The 25,114-nt window shown below is 40.2% G+C and overlaps 1 protein-coding gene across 1 annotated transcript in view; it reads left to right on the top strand.

Moving 5' to 3' along the window:
- Positions 1 to 2,646: 2,646 nt before the first annotated feature.
- Positions 2,647 to 25,114, top strand: part of OTOGL (otogelin like) — a gene marked incomplete at its 5' end in the record, with an annotated part of 83,841 nt that continues 61,373 nt past the window's right edge. Inside the window, 16 exons of the mRNA XM_083699672.1 lie at positions 2,647 to 2,725; positions 3,796 to 3,835; positions 5,377 to 5,537; positions 9,147 to 9,245; positions 10,340 to 10,494; positions 12,264 to 12,385; positions 13,281 to 13,486; positions 17,546 to 17,673; positions 18,470 to 18,576; positions 18,781 to 18,887; positions 19,958 to 20,083; positions 21,254 to 21,362; positions 21,556 to 21,602; positions 21,852 to 21,997; positions 23,066 to 23,192; positions 24,258 to 24,435. Coding sequence (XP_083555798.1) covers positions 2,647 to 2,725; positions 3,796 to 3,835; positions 5,377 to 5,537; positions 9,147 to 9,245; positions 10,340 to 10,494; positions 12,264 to 12,385; positions 13,281 to 13,486; positions 17,546 to 17,673; positions 18,470 to 18,576; positions 18,781 to 18,887; positions 19,958 to 20,083; positions 21,254 to 21,362; positions 21,556 to 21,602; positions 21,852 to 21,997; positions 23,066 to 23,192; positions 24,258 to 24,435 — 1,937 coding nt within the window. The remainder of the gene's footprint in view (positions 2,726 to 3,795; positions 3,836 to 5,376; positions 5,538 to 9,146; positions 9,246 to 10,339; positions 10,495 to 12,263; positions 12,386 to 13,280; positions 13,487 to 17,545; positions 17,674 to 18,469; positions 18,577 to 18,780; positions 18,888 to 19,957; positions 20,084 to 21,253; positions 21,363 to 21,555; positions 21,603 to 21,851; positions 21,998 to 23,065; positions 23,193 to 24,257; positions 24,436 to 25,114) is intronic.

The following is a 25,114-nucleotide window of genomic DNA, read 5'->3' as shown; positions in this document are numbered from 1 at the left end:
TGGGACCCATTTCAAGCAGGATTGCTGTGGCCCCAGCCTGACTTGGGCTCTGAAGTGCGGGCCTTGCAGGCAGCAAGTGGGGTAGTGGTGGGGAGAGATGATGAAGGTGAAACTTCCTGCATCAGTCTCATTCTTCCTTGTAACCTGATTGCTCCCCTGCTTTTGACAAGTCCAGATCACTCAGAGTGGACTTGCACCAGTCTGGAAGTATCCCAGTTGAATCCAATTCATTTCAGGATTTTTCCAGATGGGTGTCACAGCCCTGGTAAATAGGACTGCGAACGCAATTAATTCCTTGTTCTCCGTGAGCATTAATGTTGATGAACCCGTAGGGGAGAGGCATGAAGCAGAAGAGGTTGTGGTGGTTATACTCTGTATTTTGGTATTTTCACTGGGCTTTCTTGTCTGCAAAAGCGCTACATAGTATTACACAACCACGGCATTATCTCAACTGAACACTTACTTGCTACCCAAAATGCAGAGGGCCACAATGGCTTTGTGTAAATCCACAGCAACAATAAGCTTATAAGCTTTTAAATAATATTAGCGTCAACATGTTACATTTAGCTCCCTCTAATGACCGAGCATACTTCTTGACCGCGTGGAAGGATTTGCATGATGCAATCAAGAAGAGCCAGAGTGGGATTACAGCTGGAAATACTAATCATTATTGAGGCTGTGGTTGCTGTTTTCACGTCCCTTCAGGTAAAGAACTTCCCCATGTTCTCTTCTGAAATACTTGCTAAATACAGGAAGTCTGGTGATATAACCTTGTCCTGGTCAGATCATTTTGCTTGTTTATTTATACTTGCAAAGCTTGCGTTTTACCAAAATGGCCCCCGGTTGAATTACAAAAAATGTCGCAATGAAAACAAGTACAGTGTGTATTAAAATAAGTAAAACCACAACACCAATCATTATTAGAATAAAAGCACAGCAGTGAGGAGGGAAGAGAAAACTCCATCAAAGGCTTGGGCAAAGAAATGTGTCTTGATCAGTTGTCAAAAAGCATACTGTGATGGTGCAAGTTGTACAACCTGGGGTCCGACACGTCAGCTCGGAGGGGCCAATGCACTTTTGGACCCCACAATGTTTTTTTGGAGGGGGCCAGACGCCCTCAATGTTCAGAGGGCATTCGGCTCTGCCCCCTGCCTCCTCGCAACATCACAGGAGTGATGTCAGGAGATCATCTCAGGCCCCCTCAGTCTTCTTGAGAAGATGGCGCCTCTGCCTGGGGTCTACCACAAGCAAGATCCTTTTATGTTTTCATTGAACCAGGAAGGGTGGCAGACCTACCAGCAGGCCTCCCTTAGCTTAACATCCAAACATGTTGATGTGGGGGTTGGATATGCTCCTGTTGCATGACATTCTGACAAGATTCCAACACCGGGGACTGTCAACATCACCCTTGAGCCAGTGCCACCGACTGGACTCATCCACTTCAGCCCCGACTGGGCCAGGCGAGCTGGGGTAGCACTTCCAGAGACCACCTTCTGCAGGAACAGGTCTAAGTGCTGTGGACTCACAACTCAGAGTTGTGAGCACCAGATTCACTTCCGAAGACAGTCGTTGCACAGCAGAGTACAGCAGAGCGTAAACCACTCGGAGAACAGCTCTGTAGAATAACTACTTTTATTCTATCTACAACAACTATTATACAAACTATATACAGAGCTAAATGGAGAAGCTGAACTGCACTGAGTGTCTGCAGCTGCTCTTAGCAGCAACCTTATCTATACAGAGATAACACACTCTCTCTCTAACAGTCTCTCTCTTTGATGTGAGGCTGGAGCGGAATAAGTAGTGAGCAGAAACCGCCCTCTCCTATCTGGAGAATCAGCAGAGAACATCAGCAGATTCTTGGAATGGGAGGGGTGAAATCTCCTCAGGGACTAGTGTTCCCCTAGTCCCATCACTTGAATGGAACACATTCCTTTGCATCTCTTATGAGAGTTATTGAACTATTCTGATCAAGAGACGGTTGTTCTGTCACTTGCTATGGTTCCATATCTGACGTCTTTGAGAGCCCTACACACATCAGAATGGCGTTGCTTATTTGTGTAGACTAGGCACGATGTAAGAGCGAGGATTGCGGTCACGTTTCAGAAATTCAGGTTAAACCCATTACAAATGGATGCTTGCAAATTGACATCATTGCTATTGAAACAAATGTGCTTCAAAGACGAACGTTTCTGCATGTTTGAACTCTTAAGTTGTGGTTGTAAGATGGAGGGGGGGGGGGATCTCTTGGTCAGTGAAGGCTTCAAAGCAGACAGATGCAAAATGATCTCTCAAAGTAATGTGGCACAGAAAGATTCTTTCTGTGTCACTGTCCCCAAGCGTTATAAAGGGTTGATTCAGTCCAAAAGAGGAGCAGGAGCGTCAGGTCTCGTGTAACTAATACTGACTCAGGTAAGGAGCTACCATGCATTACTAATGAGAGAAGCCCAGCCAGAGCGCATGCTGCGTTTCCAAAGCTCTAAAAAAGTGAGTGTGGCAAGAAAGCTCCGTTTTGCTTCCCCTCCCCCCTTTTTATTTCAGTTTACCAAATTTACAAAAGATCTGCAAAGGACGTTAACTTTTAAGATGCCATCATAGTTAAGGGCACCAGTCTGGACACTTTCCATCTTAAGAAGTTACCTTGAAATGAACATTGTGAGAAAAGTCAATTTCATGATACCGTGGGACATATTTTGGGTTCATTTTCTGCTGTTTTCCTTGGAAGGTAAGTTTTGTTCGTTTGCTTGGTGTGTTTTTTTACTACAAATAATTGATAAAAGCTCTAAGAAATAAAATACAGTTGGTTGCTTCCCCCCCCCCTTTCTTGCAAAATAATAAAAACCTATTTCTGTTACTGAATAAGGTGTATTCTTTATCTCAGGTATATTGAAAACAATAGCAACTTTGATGCGTTTAAAAAGTTGTGGTCTAAATTGAGGAATTTTGGTTTAAAACAGCTAACAATGCAATTCTGTGTGTGTTAACTTGCAAGCCAATCCAACTGTATTTGACGGGGTTTGTTTCCAATAAAGTTTGCATAGAATTGGATGACAAATTTATTTCCCTTCCAAGTAACTTACAGTTTTCTTCTGGACTTCTGCTTTTCCTTCAGAGTGTTGAAATGGTAAAAAAAAAATTAACTGATGAAGTATTTCTTAGCTGGCTTTTTATCTCACATGCTAATAACAGAAGTTCTAGAGAGTTTGGGGAATTGTTTAAGACATTACGGCTTTATGGCAAAACTTAAAATGCATAAATAATAGTTTGTCATGCAATAGATATGGATTGAAACAGATGGCTCTGTGTGTTATCTTAAAAGGGTGCTAAAGAGTCCATTTTGCCAAGTCAGGACTCTCATAGTTAATGACAGTGAACCTTATCCTGGAAGGATTGCATAGGAATCACTGCAGGACTTCCACTTAAGCTTTATATTTCATATGCCTGTCATCCAAAGCATACCTACTTGTATGTAATTCACGCTGTGACTTATCTCTCAGTAAACACAGTTTAGATTGTGCTGTGCATGCAGTTTTCTTCATGTGTCGAAAGCCGCAAATTCTGAGTTCCCAAACGCTTCAGTGTTTTCAAATAGCAAGCTCTGCCACTCATATAAAGTCTATATTCTACTTTTGTCTGGATGCATCTTAACTGAAAATCCTGTTAATCATTTCTGAAAGAGTACAACTCATCCTTGTTTTTAAAACTGAACTCAGATTCATCATGATTTTCTGAGCTCAGTCTAGAGCAGATACAAGGGGGAAGAGTGAAAGTCTTTCTGCCTTTTTTATCTAACAGGATCCCTCTGTGAATTGTCTCTTCTGAAAAGAGCTCCAAGGTGAGTCTGCATTCATCATTTGCAGGATATAATAGTCCATTCAGTCAGAGTGTATAGCATGACTCTGATGCATCGAAAGTATATGAAATAAAAAGTATAATTAAGCAAGTATGTATTAAACTTTTTTCCCCCTATGGTGACATTACTGATTTTCAGAGCATTAGCAGGCAAATTGTCACCCAAAGGCATTTTGTTGGTAATGAAATATGCCTGTTTTGTAACTACAGTAATTGAATGTAAGGCAAGCGTGGGGAAAAAGTGCTTTTGATTGTGTTACATGGTGCTTGGAATGGAAAAGAAATATTTGAAAATGTTTATCTGAACTACCAATTATAATACGCTACTTTCATGGGTGTGGTGGAAGTATAAAGTCAACATATATCAATTATTTCACTTTAGTTAGCATTCTCTTTGAGTAGAAAGATACACTATTTTGTAGATTTAAACACAATAGCCCCCAAATGTAGCGCCTAATCTCTTGTCAAATTATTTGCATGCAGCAATATAGGGCACATTACCCCCCAATTAAATGGGATGCTCTTAAATAAGGAAGGCCATCCAGAAGATGAAGCGCTTAGTAAGAATAATTTACCTGATAACTGCTTATGCTCTTGAAAGCAGAGGTAGTTATTTTGGTTCTTAAAACTATCCTTAGAGTCCATTAATTTTAATTTCTCTGTGTTGCTGTTGCCAAAGGTGATAACCCAGACAGTAGTAGCTAAATTATATTTAAATTATATTTAACAATTGAACTGACACTGCTTTGGTGGCAATTTCAGTTGCAAGTCAGGGAAGATAAACAAGTGAGGTGCAATTATAATGCACTATTCAGAATGAAGGTGGGGGAAAAGGAAAAAAAACAACAACCTGACCTTGAAAAGCACTTGAGTGTGTCATCATTTGCTCCCCTACAATATTCCGTAAAACAGACAGATCTTGGTATTACATCATTTCAATTACCAGTTTCATAAAAAAGCAAAGTGGGGAGGAACACCCCTTGCTCAAGGGAGAGCATCTTCAATAGATACCTGAATCAATTACCTGGCTGACTGGATGGGTGCTCTACCTCACTGCATCCTCAAGCAGAGGCTAGATAACCATTTTAGCTTTGCTGAAGTCTTCCTGCATGAAGCAACAGTTTGGACTGGAAGGCCTATGGAGCACCCTTCAACTTTCACTGACTTATTCAATTGGCAGCATATTTCTTTGTTAAAAACTGCCCGTAGGACCACTGACCTAAATCTATGCATACTCAGCAGTTTGGATTGCGGAATTTAGTGCAGCTCTTGTTTTACTTTGAAAGGCAAATAAAAAGGGGGGGGGGCGTTCCTCTTGTATTTTGTCATCCGAGAGAAGGAAAAGAGAGGACGAATGTTGAACATGAACTTTAAAAAGGGGGAAATAAAAGAAGAATTAACTCAAGAAAGGTGTCTTTGATAAAATGAGAGAAATCAAAGAGAAACACCTCTCTCCTGGGAGCCTGCCGATTCAGGTTGCTTTGAGACCTTTGATTATACAAGATTCTTTTTGTTTTCTTCCAGGAATGAATTTAATGCAATTCGTCAGAAAAGAGATCTCTTAGCAGCTGAGGTAGGTTATACCTCAAAGGGAGAAAAGAAAAACCCACACACTCTCACCCATCAGCCTACAAGGGGAGTTTGCTATCCCTACAATGAAGCCTTTGTGCAGCAGAATGGAAATGGTAATAGCAAGGCAGGGATGAGGAGGAGTTGCTTTTCCATACCTGTTTTCCTGCAATTCTCAAAATGCAAACCTACATTCAGCCATTCATTCATTCTTTGCAAATCGCTTCTTGAATTAACCACCCCAACAAACCAAGTGACGCACATCAAGCGGGGTAGGGGGTGTATTTCACTGTTATCTCTTTTGTGAGAGCAAACAAAGAGACTGGGAATTTTGCTAGTGCTTGGCAAAAGGCAAGATCACGAAACAGTAGATGAGCTGTTTTTCAGACGGTGCTGTTATTGTGACAGCTTCTGCTCCGCTCTACAATAGGTTCCCAGGACAGAGTTGCTTACTTGTGAAAAGTGCTCTCCCTGCTTCAGTGCCTCACTACATTGGAGATCTCTGCAGACTAGTTTTCTAATATACCAGTTTCAATGTCGGTTTTAATGTACAGCAGGGTTGGGGAGCCTCTGGCCTGGTCCCAATTGCAGCCCTCCAGGTTTCAGTACCTGGTCCTTGGAACTCTTCCCAGGCCACACCCCTTGGTGCCCCTGCATTAGACCCCAAAATGGTTTCACCCAGCTGCTCTGGATGGAGGGTAGAGAGGTGTGTCTGTGTGCATAGAAACCAGCCTACTGCACTAAGATAAATTTTGTATTAATTGCTGTACCCACTTTTGCCTCTAACCCTGTCCACCAGTGCAATGTGGCTGTGGGAAGGTTGCCCAGAAGGGAAAATGTTCCCCTGGCAGAAAATATTCCCCATCCCTAATGCACAGTTCTTTTAGTTGGGACTGGAGTAGAGAACTGGGTTTTTGGGTCAGCTCTGAACCAATACCTGTTGAACAAGGAGGCTTTTCAGGTCCCAGCACTGAGAGTCCAGACCTTACACTTGGGAGACATTCATGCCAGTTCTGAGATCCTCCTTCAGACTTGCCTTAAGATGCTCATTAAGCTGCTTTGTTGTCTTAATTTGCTGCTGGGTTCGCTGCTCCATGATCGTTTCAACCAAATGCCTTTGCTGCTCCAAGGCCTCCGTCCTTTCTCCAAGATGCTATTTTGACTATTGGGATGCCTTCATTTGCTGTTTCGATACATACCACTGAGCCTCTTGGGCTTGCCGATCAGAAAGTGGGTGGTTTGGATCACTACAGCGGGGTTGCTATGTCCCAGCTTCTGCCGACCTAGCAGTTCAAAAGCACGCCAGTGCAAGTAGGTGAATAGGTACTGCTGTGACGGGAAGGTAAATGGCATTTCCATGTGCTCTGGTTTCAATCACGCTGTTCTGTTGTGCCAGAAGCGGTTTAGTGATGCTGGCCACATGACCTTGAAAGCTGTCTGTGGACAAACGCCGGCTCCCTCGGTCTGAAAGCGAGATGAGCGCCACAGCCTTTGACTGGACCTAACCATCCAGGAGTCATTTACCATTACTGTTATTATTATTATTATTATTATTATTAGAGTTAAGAATGTTTCTGCAGCTTCCTCTGTTTTAGTTCAGTCATATCAAGTTAGTTTCTCTCAAATAAAAGGTCATCTCACCGCTAATGGCATTGTTATGTGCTTCCATTTTCCTGAGCAGTGGGATGTCCCAGGACCAGTGCTATTAACCTAAATTTGCCGAAAGAGCTTCTCCCATTCAAAACACCCTAAAGAAACACCTACAGTTTTAACATTAACTCCTGGTGAGGAAACACCTACCACAATTAACAAGCAAATTCTCTAAGAAAGGAAGGTTGTCCCATCATGGTAGCAGCTTTATGTGCAAAGAACCAACCCATATGATCAAAAAAGTAAGGGAAGAATTGCACAATGTCCATAATCTATATGTGCATATCACCTGCTTCACGTGTGTACTGGTGTACACCTCCTGCTTCGCTAGAAATACAACTTTCCCACCTTTGGTGAATGTGTTAACTGCAGTCTGGTGGCTTTTAAGAAACATCAGTGGTAGAAACAAATGACACAATATGGCAGTACATTTAAACTGTACATTTCAGATATGGAATGCAGTTAAAATTGTAATGTATGACTTATATGAATTTTAAGTAGTGCCCACGTCTGTTAGCTTGCTGTTTGTGCAACATATCTAGTGTTTGAGTTATCAAGGCTTTTTGGCTCGAGTGCAAATTCAGGATAATTTAGTTTAATTATCATAATTTTCTTTTGCACCATTATCAGAAACATTGGTATTGTACTTCCAAGGGCTTTAATTAAACTAGCACGATTTGCTTTTGTCTTCGTCTTTCCCTCTTAGACTGCTGCAGTTTCTTCTGGGGCTCACATACATGAGGCCTTTTCTCAGGCTCAGAATTCATCAGGAGGTCAGTACCATATCATTACTATGATGCCTCTTTGAAAAGACATTTGTGAAATGTTCCATACAATAATCATTGCCAGTAATTCTAATCATGAATGCTGATATACTATTTGATTTTCTAGAGTTTATTACATTATTACATAGAGGATAGAAAGCGGTCCTGTGAAACCACTGGCCAAAATCATGGATCCAGCAAACATAGCAACAATTCTATACATTAGTTGCTGCAACCTCTTTGTCCTCACCATGCACTTTAAAAGACTTTTCATTGTTTAAGTATTTACTGTGTTTCTCCTGCTCCCTGACCAAGCCAATATTTCATGGGTGGAGGGCATCAACAGTTGGTAATCTACTATGCTTCCATATTGAATTTGAAATTGTTTTTACATATGATTTTTAAAAAAATAAAAACTGTTGTTATACATAGAATTCTAAAATTGTTTTTGATTACTGATGTTTTTATTGTATGATTGCTTCAATATATTTTTATGGGAAGTAGTTCATAAATGGAATCAAATGGCTAAATGCACTCTTAAATTCCTTATTTAATATGTAACAACCTGAGATTTTATAGTGTATTTCAAGTGTCCAGTATCGCAGTATCTTCACCAAAAAGGCCATGGCACCATCCAAAAACATCAGCAATCACTAGCATCCCAGTGACGATTACAACTGCCCTGTAATGTATGCCAGTACTATTTCCACCATTATGATGGGGATTTTGGAGACGGGCACTGAAGCTGAGAGAAAAGTGGAATACTTTAAAGCCACCATGTGAATCCCTGCTTGAGAAAGATTTGAACAAGGGTTTTCCCATTTCACACGCATACACTGCAATTCTACATGTGCTTACTCAAAAGTTCATCCTATTAGCTTCAGTGGTGCTTATTCCCAAGTTGTAGTTTAGCAATGTCTGTAAGAAATTCTAATACCTGGGCTGCATTGTACCATCCAGGTTTTCCCTGACATTTTGTCAATTTGGCCACATTTCCCCCCAAGGCTATTTTTACATCCAAAAATCAGGACATGTCAGGAAGCCTATATGGGGTGATCCTTTTAACGCTGCCGGAACACAATTTCTGTTCTCATCCTGAAGCAAAGTTCTTAACCTGAAGCATTATTTCTGGGTTAGCGGAGTCTGTAACCTGAAGCGTATGTAACCTGAGGTACCACTGTACCAAAGAAAAAATAATTTGTATAAAAGCTGGTACAGTTTTCTTTAATATGGGTAAACTTTTATCCAAACTATGCAGGATGTTCATGTAGTTTGTGTGCTTGTTGACATCTGGCTGTTTCTGCTGTGCAGGTTCTTGCCCTCAAGAATGCCTTAATGGAGCAGTTTGCACAGAGGCCGGAATATGTGACTGTGAGACTTTCCAGGCACAGGGTGAACGGTGCCAAATTGGTAAGTTCCAGGAAGATGTTAAGGAGCTGAATTTCATATTAAGGTGAGATGTTACAACCTTGTTTGTTAAAACAGTAATGCATACAATGCTTTTGCAATTTGCTTCCAACAGTTTGTGGAAGCGAATTGTAAAAGTGTCACACATATCACTATTTTAACATTATTATTTTTTTGGATTGCACATTTTTATTATTTGTAAGCTACTTTGAGACCCAGATGAGGTAAAAAGCAGGGTATACATTTTTTAAGAAAAGTAATAAATAAACCTAATCAAATGCTAGATCCCAGTTTAACTGCATGGAACTTTCACTAAAAGACCAGTTTACACTAGGTTATATTCAGCCACCTGGAATTTCTGTACAGAGTCAGTGACGAATGGATACAGGAACTGATCCTGTACCATCGCAAACAGCCTGTGCTGAAGATGGCTGAATCTGCATGGTAAGCCACTATATTTGAGTAAATTGTTGGATGAGCCAACCTCCACATGACTGCATGGAAAGTAGCTGTCTACCTGCGTGAGTCTGCCACGAATCTCAGTGAAATTAATAGTACTTTTAAACTACTGAACAAGAATAATGGGGGTTCAATGCAAGCACTTACAATTTTATCCCCTCTCTTTAAGAGCTCTGAAGTTAAGCAACATTCAGCCTGTGTGCTATTTTCCTTCTCTTCCACACTGCAATGAGAGATGTTGCATCTGTGATATTCTTCTCTATTCTATTTTTTATTTTTTGCTCCATCTTGAGTTCATGTTCTCTGGTTGCAAACCAAATTTGAATGCAAGTGAAGGAACCATACATATTGGAGGAACTTTCCTGGGTTCCTTTCTCTGCAATAGCTCTGTCTTTTCAGAAAATACTCAAGCTGTTCAGGTGATGCCAATGTGAATGTGAATTGATTTTTTTGATAGTGATCCAAATAATCTGGCCTACATGTGACAGGCATCTCTTAGATCATTCCATTTATAATCTGAATTTTTAATGTGTGTGTGTGTGTAAATATATATATAAACTGATATGATGAATATATTTGAAATGGGCGACATGGGCTTCTTTTACTGCACCTGCAAACCAACACTTTGCTCTTTCTAGTTCCAAACGCTGGCAAAGACAGAGATGGCATTTGCAAATCATGGGGTCAGCATCACTTTGAAACATTTGACGGCATCTATTATTACTTCCCGGGAAACTGTTCATACATTTTTGTGAAAGACTGCAGTGATCCAGAGCCTCAATACACTGTGTGGGTAAGATTGGGAATTTGGCTTGAGAAGGAAGTGAAAACAGAATGAAAAAATAAGTACAACATTTCTTTCCACTTTCTTTAACTCCTCTGTAGTTGCTCTGCACAGACTGTAATGTTTTTAATTGAAATATGTATATCTGCTTTTCAAGACAACTCATACACCCATAGCTGGTGTTGATGCCCAGGTTTAAGAGAGAAACACGTATGCTTCTCTGTCTGATTTCCTATGCATGGTATTTGTGCTTCTGAGTTCTGACCAGGGATGCGGGAAAATTTGATTTGATTACCAAAGCTACCTAATTTACGCTTTCCAAAGCAACACATGAAGCAAAAACCAACCATCCTTAAAAGTTCGCAGTGTGCTGAATTGTGCAATGCAGTTCCCCAGCTGAGTCCTGGGTATAAAAATGCTTATACAAGAGTAAAGCATGCGTTGAAATGAATATATTAGTGGAAACAACATAAAAATGTGTTACATTACAGGAAATAGTTATGCAAACGTGTGTATATTAAGCAAAATTGCACATAGGCATGTGTATATTAGAGGAGGATGCGGGTGGTGCTGTGGTCTAAATGTCTGAGCTTCTTGGGCTTGCCAATCAGAAGGTCAGCGGTTCGAACCCCTCGACAGGGTAAGCTCCCGTTGCTTTGTCCCTGCTTCTACCAACCTAGCAGTTTGAACGCATACCAGTGCAAGTAGATAAATAGGTACCACTGCGGCGGGAAAGCCCTTTCCACCTAGCCTAGGGGGCGGGGCCACACCCGCCAGCCCCACAAAAGAGGCTCCTCATGAGGCCAGAGGAATATCGCCCGCCTATTGTTTTATTGATTTAGTATGCTGTAAACCGCTTTGAGATTTTTATTAGAAATATAAAGCAGAAAGAAAATTTAAAAATATAATAAAATAAGGTAAATGGCATTTCTGTGCACTTTGACTTCCGTCACGGTGTTCTGTTGCACCAGAAGTGGTTTAGGCATGCTGGACACATGACCTGGAAAGCTACCTGTGGACAAACGCTGGCTCCCTCAGTCTGAACTGAGATGAGTGCCACACCTCACAGTCACCTTTGACAGGACTTAACCATCCCTGGGGTCTTTTACTTTTTTACTCTATATTAGAGGAAATATGCAGTCAAATGCTCATGAATTTTCATGAAGACTTGAAAAGAAGGCGAACTAATGTGGAAATAATGGGGAACTGAATTTAAGATTGGAAAATGAGAGAAACCAAAAATTGATAGATTCACCCATCCTTAGTTCTGACACATATGTTTATGGTACCTGTGTTTAGACATGAGACCCAAAAGGATTCCTCACAATTAAGGGAAAGAGGCAGAAGACAGATCACATGCTTGTGACGTGAGTTTTCCTCTAAAGTCCATAGAAGTAGGGGTACGATTCTTCAGCTGCATTGTGATGTAGCTGGAATGATGCATTTGTATTTTGTACTTGGATATTTGTACAAAAAAATATGGGCTAAAAAGCTGCCCAAAGTATTATTTGGGGTAAAGTTTATTATTCTTATTTCATTTTATAATGTATATAAAGCAGAGAGAACAATTATAGCAACAGACAAATATTAAAAGATGAAAACCCAAGCTATGAAATAGGCACGGAGAATGAGTATTTAGCTGCACATGAGTTAAAATTGCCCAAAGTATTATTGGTTCCAGTTCTTGGTCTTTTTTGGAAAACAAGGTGAGCTGCTTGCAGATACTGGGCAAAATAATGTATTTGTTACTCATGTAAATCTATTTCTCTCCCTTTAAGATTAACAACAGCCCAAGTTGTGTTGGTTCAGTGTATTCTTGTTTGCGGTCAATCAGCTTGTTCTTTGCAAATCAGGAGGAAATAATCATATTGCGGCATGAAGTAAGAAAGGGCAGGATCAGGTAAACAGTCCAGAAGTTTTTATCTAAAGATGTTTTAAAATCAGATATAAAGTATTGTGATAACGCTTAGGGAAATAATGTACCCTAATACAGCTCCATTACAGGTCCAGTGTGAAAAAACTTTGATGTAGGAAATAAAGATTGATTTGGAGTATAAAAACATTGCCTTCCCCCTGCCCCACTGTAATGTCATTAAATCAATATGGGGAATAATATGAGCTCACATTAATTTATCTAAAGTGATAATTTATGTTTGAATGATGTAGAAAGTATAATTAAAATCAAGAATTTCAGTGGTACATTTTGATTGTACAGTGGCCCAATTTGTGAACTAATGAAAGCTGTAGTTAATGGTTTGCTGTGAATGCACCAATCTCATTCCCTTTGCTCCTCTTCAGTTGCATGTCGGAGAAAAAAGCCATGATTCCTGCCTTAACATTAGGTCTGAACTGAAAATTGTGCTTTGTTTTACTCAAACTACAATCAGTAAGCCAAGAACAAATCTTGGCTTTAAATCATGGTTTGTTGGGAGTGAAACAAACCACAACCACTGGTTTGGATGTAACACTACGCCAAGGACCATAGTTTGCTACTTCTATGTGAGAGTGAGAATTTGGATGAGTAAAGTGGTTGAGATCAGCACATTCATTGTAAACTATGGTTTACTGTGCTGTGAGCAAGGCCTCACAGCACAGTAAACCAAGGTCTGTTGAAAACCTTCAGTGCTGCCAGGTATATGTTGACAATTAAGGAAATATCCTATAATAGTGGATTTCTGATTTTAATTTTTTATATAGTTTTTATTGTATTGTTTTATGTATCAAATGAGTAAAAAGACAACATGAAATGCACTTGACTTGCACTTTTTGAAGTGAAACTTCTTCTGCTTCCCCAGATTGAGATTGCCCCAAACAATTGGAAACGTTTTCATGGAAAGATTAGCAGATTATATTCTGGTGAAAACTACCTTTGGCTTTTCCCTAGCTTGGGATGGAAGCTCCGGGATTTACATCAAACTGACTGAAGAACACCAGGGGAAAACATGTGGCTTGTGTGGAAACTATAACAGCAACTCATCGGACGATCTTGTAATACAAAATAGTAAGCAGATAGCCGAGTCAGATAATTTGTGAATGCAACCCTCATGGATCCTAGCCTCTTACAAGTGTAAGGCAACACTGCAAGGATATTGTACAGTGGTACCTCTACATAGGGACGCAGGTGGCGCTGTGGGTTAAAGCCTCAGCGCCTAGGACTTGCCGATTGAAAGGTCGGCGGTTCGAATCCCTGCGGCGGGGTGCGCTCCCGCTGCTCGGTCCCAGCGCCTGCCAACCTAGCAGTTCGAAAGCACCTCCGGGTGCAAGTAGATAAATAGGGACCGCTTACCAGCGGGAAGGTAAACGGCGTTTCCGTGTGCAGCTCTGGCTCGCCAGATGCAGCTTTGTCACGCTGGCCACGTGACCCGGAAGTGTCTCCGGACAGCGCTGGCCCCTGGCCTCTTGAGTGAGATGGGCGCACAACCCCAGAGTCTGATAAGACTGGCCCGTAGGGCAGGGGTACCTTTACCTTTTTACCTCTACAAACGTTCACCTCTGGTTACGTATCCTTTGGGATAGGTGCATGGCAAACCTGGAAATATTTTTTTGAGTTTTGCCATGCACGCGCATGCACAGAAGCAGCACCTCCAGATATGAACACCTTGGGATCCAGCCGGAGCTCCGGAATGGATCCCATGCGCAACCGGAGGTACCACTGTATTGTGAACTGTAGTTATCCTTTTTTTCCAAGTTTTGTTTGGGGCAAAATGTCAATACGTTTATATAAAAAAAAAATCCTTCCAGTAGCACCTTAAAGACCAACTAAGTTAGTTCTTGGTATGAGCTTTCGTGTGCATGCACACTTCTTCAGATACACTGAAACAGAAGTCACCAGACCCTTCTATATATATGTTCTTGGATGTGTGGGGATGTCCGCGGACAAAGGTGGAGCTGTCGTCATCATGAACAAAACTGACTACATTCAGGAGGCTCACAGACAACTTTCCAATACCGCCTTTTACATAAAATTGGACTCAGGCCCCACACAAGAATACAAAAAAGAACTGAACAAGATTGTTAAGGAGCTACCCCCACACATCCAAGAACAGATCCTCACAAACACACCAACAGAACCTCGACCAGGAACTTTCTATCTTCTACCTAAAATACACAAACCAGGAAATCCAGGACGCCCCATCATTTCAGGTATTGGCACTATTACAGTGGGTGTCTCCGGTTATATGGACTCTGTTCTGAAACCATATGCCATCAGTGCTCCCAGCTATGTACGTGACACCACAGATTTTCTGAGGAAAATACAATATTTAAATAATCTTCCTAACAATACTATACTAGCTACTATGGATGTGGAATCTCTGTATACCAACATCCCACACAACGATGGTTTACAAGCTATAAGGAACACCATTTCAGATAAAACCACAGCGGACTTTGCCACCAAACTCTGCCAATTTGTCCTTACCCACAACAACTTCAAATTCGGTGATGACCTGTTCCTTCAGATCAGCGGCACAGCAATGGGCACCCGCATGGCCCCACAGTATGCCAACATCTTCATGGCAGATTTAGAACAACGTTTCCTAAACTCCTACCCACTCAAACCTCTCTTGTACCTGCGATACATTGACGATATTTTTATCATCTGGACACATGGTCAACAGACCCTGGACACCTTCCACCAGAAATTCAATGATTTTCACCCCACAATCAACCTAACAATGAATCAATCTATGCAAGAAATACATTTTTTGGACACTACTATAAAAATACAGGATGGGCGCATAGACACCACCTTATACCGTAAATCAACTGACCGACAAACATATCTACATGCCTCTAGCTACCATTCCAAACATACCAAACAGTCCATTGTATATAGCCAGGCACTACGTTACAGCCGCATCTGTTCCAATTCTACAGACAGAGACTCTCACCTAAGAGATCTACAGCAAACCTTTTTAGAACTAAAATACCCAGCAGATGAAGTTAGACAACAGATCAACAGAGCCAGACTGATACCCAGAGAGAACTTGCTGCAAGACAGACCCAAAAAAGAAAATAACAGAACACCTCTAGTCATCACATACAGCTCCCAAGTTAAAACAGTACAACGCATCATCAGAGATCTACAACCTCTCCTGGACAATGACAGTTCTCTTTCTCAAGCTCTGGGAGGAAGACCTTTCATTGCCTACAGACAGCCACCCAATCTTAAACAACTCCTAACCCACAATAATACTACAACCAGACTTAACACGGACACTGGCACCAGAGCCTGCAATAAACCCAGATGCCAACTTTGCTGCCACATACACCCGGACAACACCATTACTGGCCCCAACAACATCACACATACCATCTCGGGACTATTTAATTGCTCATCGTCTAACATTGTGTATGCCATCAAATGCCAACAGTGTCCTTCAGCTCTCTATATTGGACAAACAGGCCAAACCTTACGCCAAAGAATAAACAGACATAAATCTGACATCAGAAATCACAAGACAGAGAAACCAGTAGGAGAACACTTCAATCTCCCAGGACATTCTATACAAGATCTCAAAGTAGCTGTTTTACTACAAAGGAATTTCAGAAATAGACTGGAAAGAGAAGCTGCTGAATTGCAACTTATTACCAAACTTAAAACCATGGAGAGACCTGGTCTGAACAAAGACATTGGATTCTTATCTCATTATACATGACAAAGCCATTTTTCACCTTCTCACCCCTTGCTTTTTCCTGTAAGACCTATTGCAGTCGTTAAGAGTCGTCAGCAGGCTCATCATAGCTATCTGCCAATCACCCATTCCCACCACCCTTCTGAGTAATACCCCTCCCCACCTTCTCACTATATAGAAGGGTCTGGTGACTTCTGTTTCAGTGTATCTGAAGAAGTGTGCATGCACACGAAAGCTCATACCAAGAACTAACTTAGTTGGTCTTTAAGGTGCTACTGGAAGGATTTTTTTTTGTTTTGACTATGGCGGACCAACACGGCTACCTATCTGTAACTGGAAATACGTTTATATAATGCTTATGCATGTTCAAAGTACACAATATCATTTTTTCTTACTGCAATCCTTACAATAACCTTGGAAGGAAGGTCAGTGGTGTTAGACTTGTATTACAACATAGGGGGCCGACGTTGAGAGACTGACTTGCATAAGGTCATCTAGTAAGTTTATTGCAGACATGAGATTCATGCTGGTTGTCTCTCAGTTGGGAGCCATTGATGCTTTGCCGAATGATAACAAGATGCTTTCATATCAGCTCTGCGGTGTACCCATAATTCAGAGCAAACTAGATATGATGACAGAAGCCAACTGGGTGGAGGCAGTGATGACTACCAACTTGGATGACTTTTAAAGAGAATTAGACAAATTCCTGAAGGACAAGGCTACCTATGGCTACTGGCCATATTGACTATGTTCTGCCTCCACAGTTGGGGGCAGTATATGCTTCTGAATCCCAGTTACTGTTAACCATGGTCTTGTGCCTGGAACTTGCTTGCCGGTTTCCTACACGCATCTGGTTGGCCACTATCAGAATAGGATACTAAGCGAGAGGAACCATTTGCCAGATCCAGTAGGCTCTTCTTATGAGTAGACCAAGTGAAAATAATGGACCTAAGTTAGTCATCTCCAATCATTTCAATGAGTCTACTCTGTGGATAAAACCTAATGTGGTTAATTTTTTTTATCATGGCCATCAGTATGCCGTAAATGTCTTGTTGTGTGAGATATATTACGAAGGTTTAAGGTTTAATGAGCTCGGGTCAAGGGTGCTTCCAGACAAGCACATGGTGTCTGGAAATTGCAATCATTTCTATGACCGATAAATGTAGGAAATATTTATATGCATAAATGGCCGACTATTTTAATAGTATCTACAGCAGGCTTCCTCAAACTCGGCCTTCCAGATGTTTTAGGTCTACAACTCCCATGATCCCTAGCAAGCAGGAGCAGTGGTCAGGGATGATGGGAATTGTAGTCTCAAAACATCTGGAGGGCCGAGTTTGAGGAAGCCTGATCTACAATATATGTATTCATATGATGCTAGTCACATGTCATTTACTCTTGTGGGAAATTGTGTTGTTTAATAGGTGATTATAAGGAGGATATTGCTAAATTTGCTAACAGTTGGTCTGTGCAAACTCCAGATGGTGCAGCTTGTGTAGCTATTGCCTCTGATTTTCCTAGTCCATGCTACATTGACACAGAATCTTATGAGGTAAGCTGACTAGATTGCTGTTTTTATAGAGTGGCCTCTAGGATATTTGTTTTTCTGGCCTTTGGCCAGAAAAGAGCACTGAATAGCAGAAATCTCACAGAATAGAAATTTGCCATTCTCTGATGCTCCTGCAGCTTCTTGAAAGCTTCTCAGGAGGGTTAGGAGACAGTGTAAGTGGGGTGTGGAGGCTTGCATCATGTACCTTCATGTATGCTTAGGGGTAGGGGAAACCCCAATACTGATTTGTGGAGGGGTCACAAGAGAGAAATCCATTTGCATAGTGGAAGTCTTTATGCTAGTGTGATGAGATCACTGGATACAGCCCATGGGCACTGGTAAATAGGTTGGGTCAAGAAGTTTAATCTGATTATCAGCAGTTCAGTGTGGGATGAGCCTTAATTCTTTTTTGATTTTAAAGAAATGTGAGGAAGTTAGAAGAGCTGTACTTTGGCATGCTCTCCTGCGAGTGCATACACGGCATAGACTAGAGTTCATTTTATTCCCAAATTAAACTATGATTTAATTTTTATAGTTTCTTAAAGAATGAAGAGTTCCTCAGGGGAATGTTCTCTCATTCTTTATCACTGAACCTGGGAGATATTTTGCCAATTCAACACAGTTGGGAAGGGACAAGCATTAGAAACACAATGTAGGACAACAAAGGGGTTATAGCAGAAATTGTACGGGTCTCAGGGAGAGTTAAAAAGTGACCTTGAGATGGGGGGGGGGGAGTTCATGCTTATTTTATGAAACATACATGAATTAATAATCAGCTATATTCTTTTTTTTTGCACAGAACATATACTTCAAGTGCCAAATACTCTTGCAGTTCCCTTTTCTCAGCTGCCACCAAAGCATAGATCCTTACCCCTATATTTCCAGCTGTATGAATGACCTTTGTAGGTAAGCACCTATGCACCCCACTAAGAGTCCTGAAAATGTACTCCTGAGGATTGAGGGACACCTGCTGTAGCAGGAAGGGGTTATTGCTGAAAACTGAATCCTAGCTTGTATTATATCAATTTTCTTACGAAGTTACGATAATCCTACACATATAGTTTGAAGATTACAGATTTAATCAGTAAGGGTTTGTTTTTGTCTTTTCAGAGAGGACAATGATGAAACTTACTGCCGAGCGGTGACAGAGTATGCTCGATCATGTTCACATGCAGGCTACCCAGTGCGAGACTGGAGGGATGATTTTCCAGCATGTAGTAAGTCTGGTGGGTCTAAACTGCAGAGCCTAGGGCTTGCTGATCAGAAGGTCGGCGGTTCAAATCCCTGCGATGGGGTGAGCTCCCATTGCTCGGTCCCTGCTCCTGCCAACCTAGTAGTTCGAAAGCATGTCAAAGTGCAAGTAGATAAACAGGTACCACTCTGGCAGGAAGGTAAACGGTGTTTCTGTGCACTGCTCTGGTTTGCCAGAAGCAGCTTTGTCATGCTGGCCACATGACCCGGAAGCTGTTTGCAGACAAACGCTGGCTCCCTCAGCCAGTAAAGTGAGATGAGCGCCGCAACCCCAGAGTCGTCCACAACTGGACTTAACGGTCAGGGGTCCCTTTACCTTTACCTAGTACTTTAATATTAGGTCAGCTAAACAATAGCTTCAGTGTGTCAATCAGTGTTAAAGATTTTTGTTGGACCAACCTAATACCACTGAGAAATTTCCACTGCAGCAACCCAATGGTATGGATGGCATATTGCAGCCATTCAGAGTGGAAACAAGAACAATTTTAAGTAATTGCTTTCATATTTTTGGATTTTGACTACTTGGTCAGGGTAATATAGCTGTTTCAATATCCTGTCAAAGCAGATGTGTATTCTACATTACATTCATATAAATATTTATGTACCACCATTCTTCATACTAGATTTCAGGGTTATTTACATTCTCTCTCTCTCTCTCTCTCTCTCTCTCTCTCTCTCTCTCTCTCTCTCTCTCACACACACACACACACACACACACACACACTCCTGGTCCCTATAAATGTACATGTCTACAACTCCAGATTCCTCTTGCTATGAATGTGCCTATGAAGGTCCTACTCGAAGACTTGAAACATATGCTAAATTTAGGATACTAGTAATTAGTTACAGTACTATTAAAACACTGTAGAACAATACTTTGTGGGTAGTATCCAATGCTAGTCTCAAGGTAGACTCATTGAAGTTGATGAGCACAACTAACATAGGATCATTAATCTGCTGGGTTTGTGCAATATGCCTCCTTATCTAAATGCAATGACCAGGATCATAGCAATGTTTTGAACTTCTTGTATTTTAGATGATAAGTGTGAAGATAATTTTATCCATCGGGATTGTATTAGCTGTTGTCCCCCAACCTGCACTTTTGAGAAAGATTGTCTTGGCAGTAATCTTCATTGCTTAGATGGATGCTACTGTCCTGATGGTAAGTAAGCTACTTTTTCCAATTACTTTATTTGAATGTTAAAACCACTCTGCTCACAACAGAAGTGTGTTTTAATGGGGACACTCCTTTTGACCAGCATCTTCTGAAGTTCCCATTGATTTCTAGGTTGTATGTACAGAAGAACTTGTAGAGTTCTGTGTAAAGATAGTCAAAACCTCAGGAAAGTGTATGTTCATTTCTATATATCTTTTTTCCTTCCCAATTCTTGCTATATACTGTTTTGTATTGTTTTAAAAAGGTACTGAATACTTTACAACTCTGGGTCAATGTGAAGGCTCACCAAACATGTGAATGGCAGATATAGATATACAAGTAAAGAATGCTATTTGACAGTTGTCAGTGACCAATACTGACAACTCTCATATAGCATTCTTTACTGCTACAAATACTGTAGCAGTATTTGTTGTCACTTAATAGGATGGTTTTGTTGTCTGTACAGAAGTTCTCAATTTTAGGCCATAGTCTATTCTAGACGTGTACATATACGCTGTGAATTGGTGCAGATGTATCAATGCAGTCTCTTGATCCTGGTTCATTGATAGGGAAGAAACTGACAGTTTGTGGACTTCTTTTTCTATTTACTACCATTGCTACTTATCATCACCATCATCATTTCATTTGTATGTCACCTTTCCATAGTTACATTATCACAAGCATAACCAAAGTGGTCATAAAAAATAAAACCAAAAAGCATATAACCAAACTGAACTATTTCCACATAAATCATAAAATCTAAAAATAGGGATACAAAAAATTAATATCAACAACAGCAACAAAATCCCCTAAACCATACTTGCAGTATTCATGCTGTCATCAGCCTCAACAGTGGTTAGGGATTAAATGGCAGTGCTGATATAATCCTTAACCACAGTTGAGTATTAATGCTTCATTTAGTATCAAACTCTCTTGCATTCTAACCATGGTTGAATGCAACATGGTTTTAAACCTTCAAGTCCAGAGAAGGCCTTATCAACATCCCTAAACTTCACCTGATGAACATCTTTGCTACATAGTAAATGACAGGATATATATATATATATGTTTGTGTGTGTGTGTGTGTGTGTGTGTGTGTGTATATATATATATATATATATATATATATATATATATATTGTGATAACATAAATGGTATTTTCTTTATAACCTTAGGTCTCATAATGGACAATGGAACTTGTATTTCCCTCTCTGATTGCCCATGTGTTTATCATGGGACGGCATTTCCTGTTGGCTCAAAAATTGAGCAAGAATGTAGTAACTGGTATGTAGACATTACTTCTATTATCTCTGTCTTGTGTCTGAATACCTTTAATTACCTTACTTTAAAGCATTTGCCTTGTTGTGCTATTATTGTGGGAGTTTTTATAGTTGCATTTATATAGTAAATATCAAAAGGGTTACAATGTTTTCTCCCAGCATTCTATTTTGTTAACACATTGTCTATTTTGTTTTAGTATTTGTATTGGTGGAATTTGGAACTGCACTGAACATGATTGCCCAGGTAATTTATTTTTTCTCTGTTTTTGTAAGATAATTTTTTGTTTACTTTATATTAATATATTTAAATGTTGGTATCTTAATAAGTAAAAATACTAAAAGTGACACATCAGTTGAAATCTTAACTAATACAAAATATATTGTAAACCTCTCTAACCACTAACAGTGAAATCTTATACATCTACTCAGAACTCAGTTCCATTGAGTTCAGTGGGTGATATCCAACTAAATATTTAACTGTTCTTGCCTTAAGCTGAATGTTCAATCGTTGGTGATTCTCATTTCACAACTTTCGATGGTCGCCATTATACCTTCCTTGGGATTTGTCAGTACATTCTGGTGAAGGGCACTGGGAAAGACAAATTCACAATTACCGTACAGAAAACTCCATGCGGCCAGGTAAGGTCATGCTTAAAATAAAATTCTATGCTGATATATAAATACCTACACCATTGGAGCCAATTAATTAATTAAGAGGACTAGCAATAATAAATCATTCTTTTTTCTTAATATTGAGTGTCTACCTGATCATAACCTGGATTCCATTTCAGTTGTAAGTCTTGCCTTTTTGTAAAGCCAATTGCGCCTTTTACTGAGATTAAGTCTACAGAGCTTTTCATTCACGCATGATTACACAAGCATCTACATATTTGGTTACAGCCTGAGCAGGTGTCTTAGGCAGATAAATGCTCTTGGTGACAGGGCTGAACAGGTTTGATATACTGCCAGCCAGATAAGAGGCATTTTGAAACTGACTGAGATATTTATTTGATATTTTATAAGCTCTCTTGGTATTTTTTTTTTTGGGGGGGGAACAATAAATCTGAGAGCTCACAGAATATTAAAATATTAACGATAGGGCATTTCAACCGCTGGCTAGTTAAATCCAGAATGCTGCAACATCAATCTCTTCCTCTTATGTATGAAACCATTCTTTGAGTTTAATATGTGTAGCTCAAGGTTAGCCAACAAGACATCATCCAGATGTTGCGGGCTAATAACTCCCATTAGACTCAGCCAGTATGGCCAATGGTCAATGATGGGAGTTGTAGTACAACGAAACTCTAGAGGGTGCTGCTGTATTCCATGAGCATAATTGATTCATTTATTATCTCTAAAGTTATTTTTTAATGGTATATTGCAGCTTTTTCCTCTAGGCCTGGTGTAGTGGATAGAATGCTAGATTGGGGAGACCAGAGTTCAAATTCCCACTCAGCCATGTAGCTCACTAGGTGACCTTGGGTCGGTTACTACCTCTCAGTTTAAGTTACTTTCAGGGTTGTTGAGAGGATGAAATGGGCAGCAGGAGGAAAAAGAACATTGCCCACTTCCTTGGAGGATGGCCTAATAAAAATGGAATGTTGCTCAAAATGGAATGAAATGAATGGAATTCAAATTAGGAAATACTTGTCTATATTTTTCCTTTCCTTGTGCTCCCCGTTGCCCTGCCTTCCTGGGCCCATTCAGAATCTTGATCATGTCTGCATTCAGTCCATAACACTAGTTCTTGAAGATGACTTGAACAAGCAAGTGACTCTGAACCGAGGTGGTGAAGTTCAGTATAGCTCTTCCAATCAGGGTTTGAACCTAAATGGTAAGACATTTATTACAATACCCTTCTATTAAGGTTCTTATTGTTCCTTTTCTAGCCAATCTGTTTCAATGAAAATATACAAATTTTTACATTAATGTCTCTGTGTGTGTTTTTTCTCATGCCTGGCACAGAAGATGAGTTAAATACTTGTGTGTGTGTGTTTTTTTAAATGAACTGTTATCATTTGATATGAATCAGGGTTTCCAGCTCCAGCTCTTTTTCAGTTTGGGAACTGAGGAATCGTCCAAATTAAATAACTGAAGGCATTGATAGATTAGTATACAGGACTTCATTCATCATGTGACTTGAATTAGCTAGTTGGCCCACATCTCTGGAATTCTATATGTGAAAGCAAAAACGCATGAAACGAAGGAAGTTTTATAGCCCTAAGGCTGATCTTGTTACAGTTAATTGATATATTATGCTTTCGGCCTTGAATGATTAGCATACACATTTCACTCATCATGTGAACCGAATTAGGTAGTTGGCCCACATCCCTCAGGTTCTGTATGTGAAACAGAATACATACGAAACGAAGCACGTTTTATAGGCTTCTCTTGTCACGGTTAATTGATATCTCATGCTTTGGGGACCTTGTCAGGAGGCTCCTCTCTGGAAGTATTTTAAACTTGTTTCACTCTTGTATATGGTATATACAAAATAGCTGCAAGGGACTATTCTATCTAAAGTGTCTGTCACTTGAGGCTGAATAAACCACAAAGCCCTCCTGGATAACTTGTCACCCAATCCCTCTCAATTTCCCACCTTGAGAAGGCTCCAAAGGGGTTTGGAGAAGGTCGTCATCTTTTCAGTTCTTTTTGTTTGCTTGTTTGCTTTTAGTTAAACGGAATAATAGCGGCAGAGTTCTCTATATAAAAAAAATATCATTTTTTAAAGAGTTGACATTATGAAGATGGAATTACAGTTTCTTCCATATAGGTTAAAAATAACATCTCTCTGTTTTGATACTATATTAGCTTGTGTTATCAAAAGAATGCAGTCTCATACCTCTGGACAATGATTTAACGTTGTTTGGGGAATTATCCCATCTTCTGTTACGTGTAGGGTATGCTGAGGTGCAGAATCTGTCTTCGTTGTTTGTGCAGCTGAAAACTAAATTTGGTTTAAGGATTCAGTTTGCTAAAGATGGCGAGAGAGTGTATATTCAACTCAGTGCTGCTTGGAAAAGCAGAACTTTGGGTCTATGTGGAACATATAATGGAAACTTGAGAGATGATTTTCTGTAAGTTTGATTTCTACTGTTACTTCATTATTCATTTAGTTAGCCCATAAGCAAAACTCAACCCATATGTAAAACCTGAGTAATGATGTGTATTAAATCCAGATATGCAAAATATTAACCAACATATAGAATATATAGCACTACACTTTATTAGATAAAGCTTAGCTACTCAGTCAGCCCAAATAATCAGTCACTAGAACTTTTCTGGCTATTGTTTATGCTTGGCTAATCTACTGAATTACGTAACTGTATAAAAGCAACCCAACATGATTCTGTATACCCTTGTTGTAAGTTCTTGCCACATGGTGACTAGCAAGCATCAAGGAAATGCTCTCAGGTGATCCTGAAAGTACAACAGAGCAACAGGCAAGATGTATAAGCCTATTTAAGTAGCTCTCAAATACAGTGGTACCTCGGGTTACATACTATTCAGGTTACATACACTTCAGGGTACAGATTCTGCTAACCCAGAAATAGTACCTTGGATAAAGAACTTTGCTTCAGGATGAGAACAGAAATCGCACAGCGGCAGCGGGAGGCCCATTAGCTAAAGTGGTGCTTCAGGTTAAGAACAGTTTCAGGTTAAGAACGGACCCCCAGAACGAATTAAGTACCTAACCAGAGGTACCACTGTAGTTTAAAAGGCAAACCTAGCAGCTTGAACTGTTCTCAGAAGACT

Source organism: Podarcis gaigeae (assembly GCF_964106915.1).
Source record: "Podarcis gaigeae genome assembly, chromosome: 10".
In the NCBI taxonomy this organism is placed as follows: Eukaryota; Metazoa; Chordata; class Lepidosauria; order Squamata; family Lacertidae; genus Podarcis; species Podarcis gaigeae.
The sequence above is the reverse complement of the archived record's forward strand: the minus strand, read 5'-3'. Positions and strand labels throughout refer to the sequence as shown.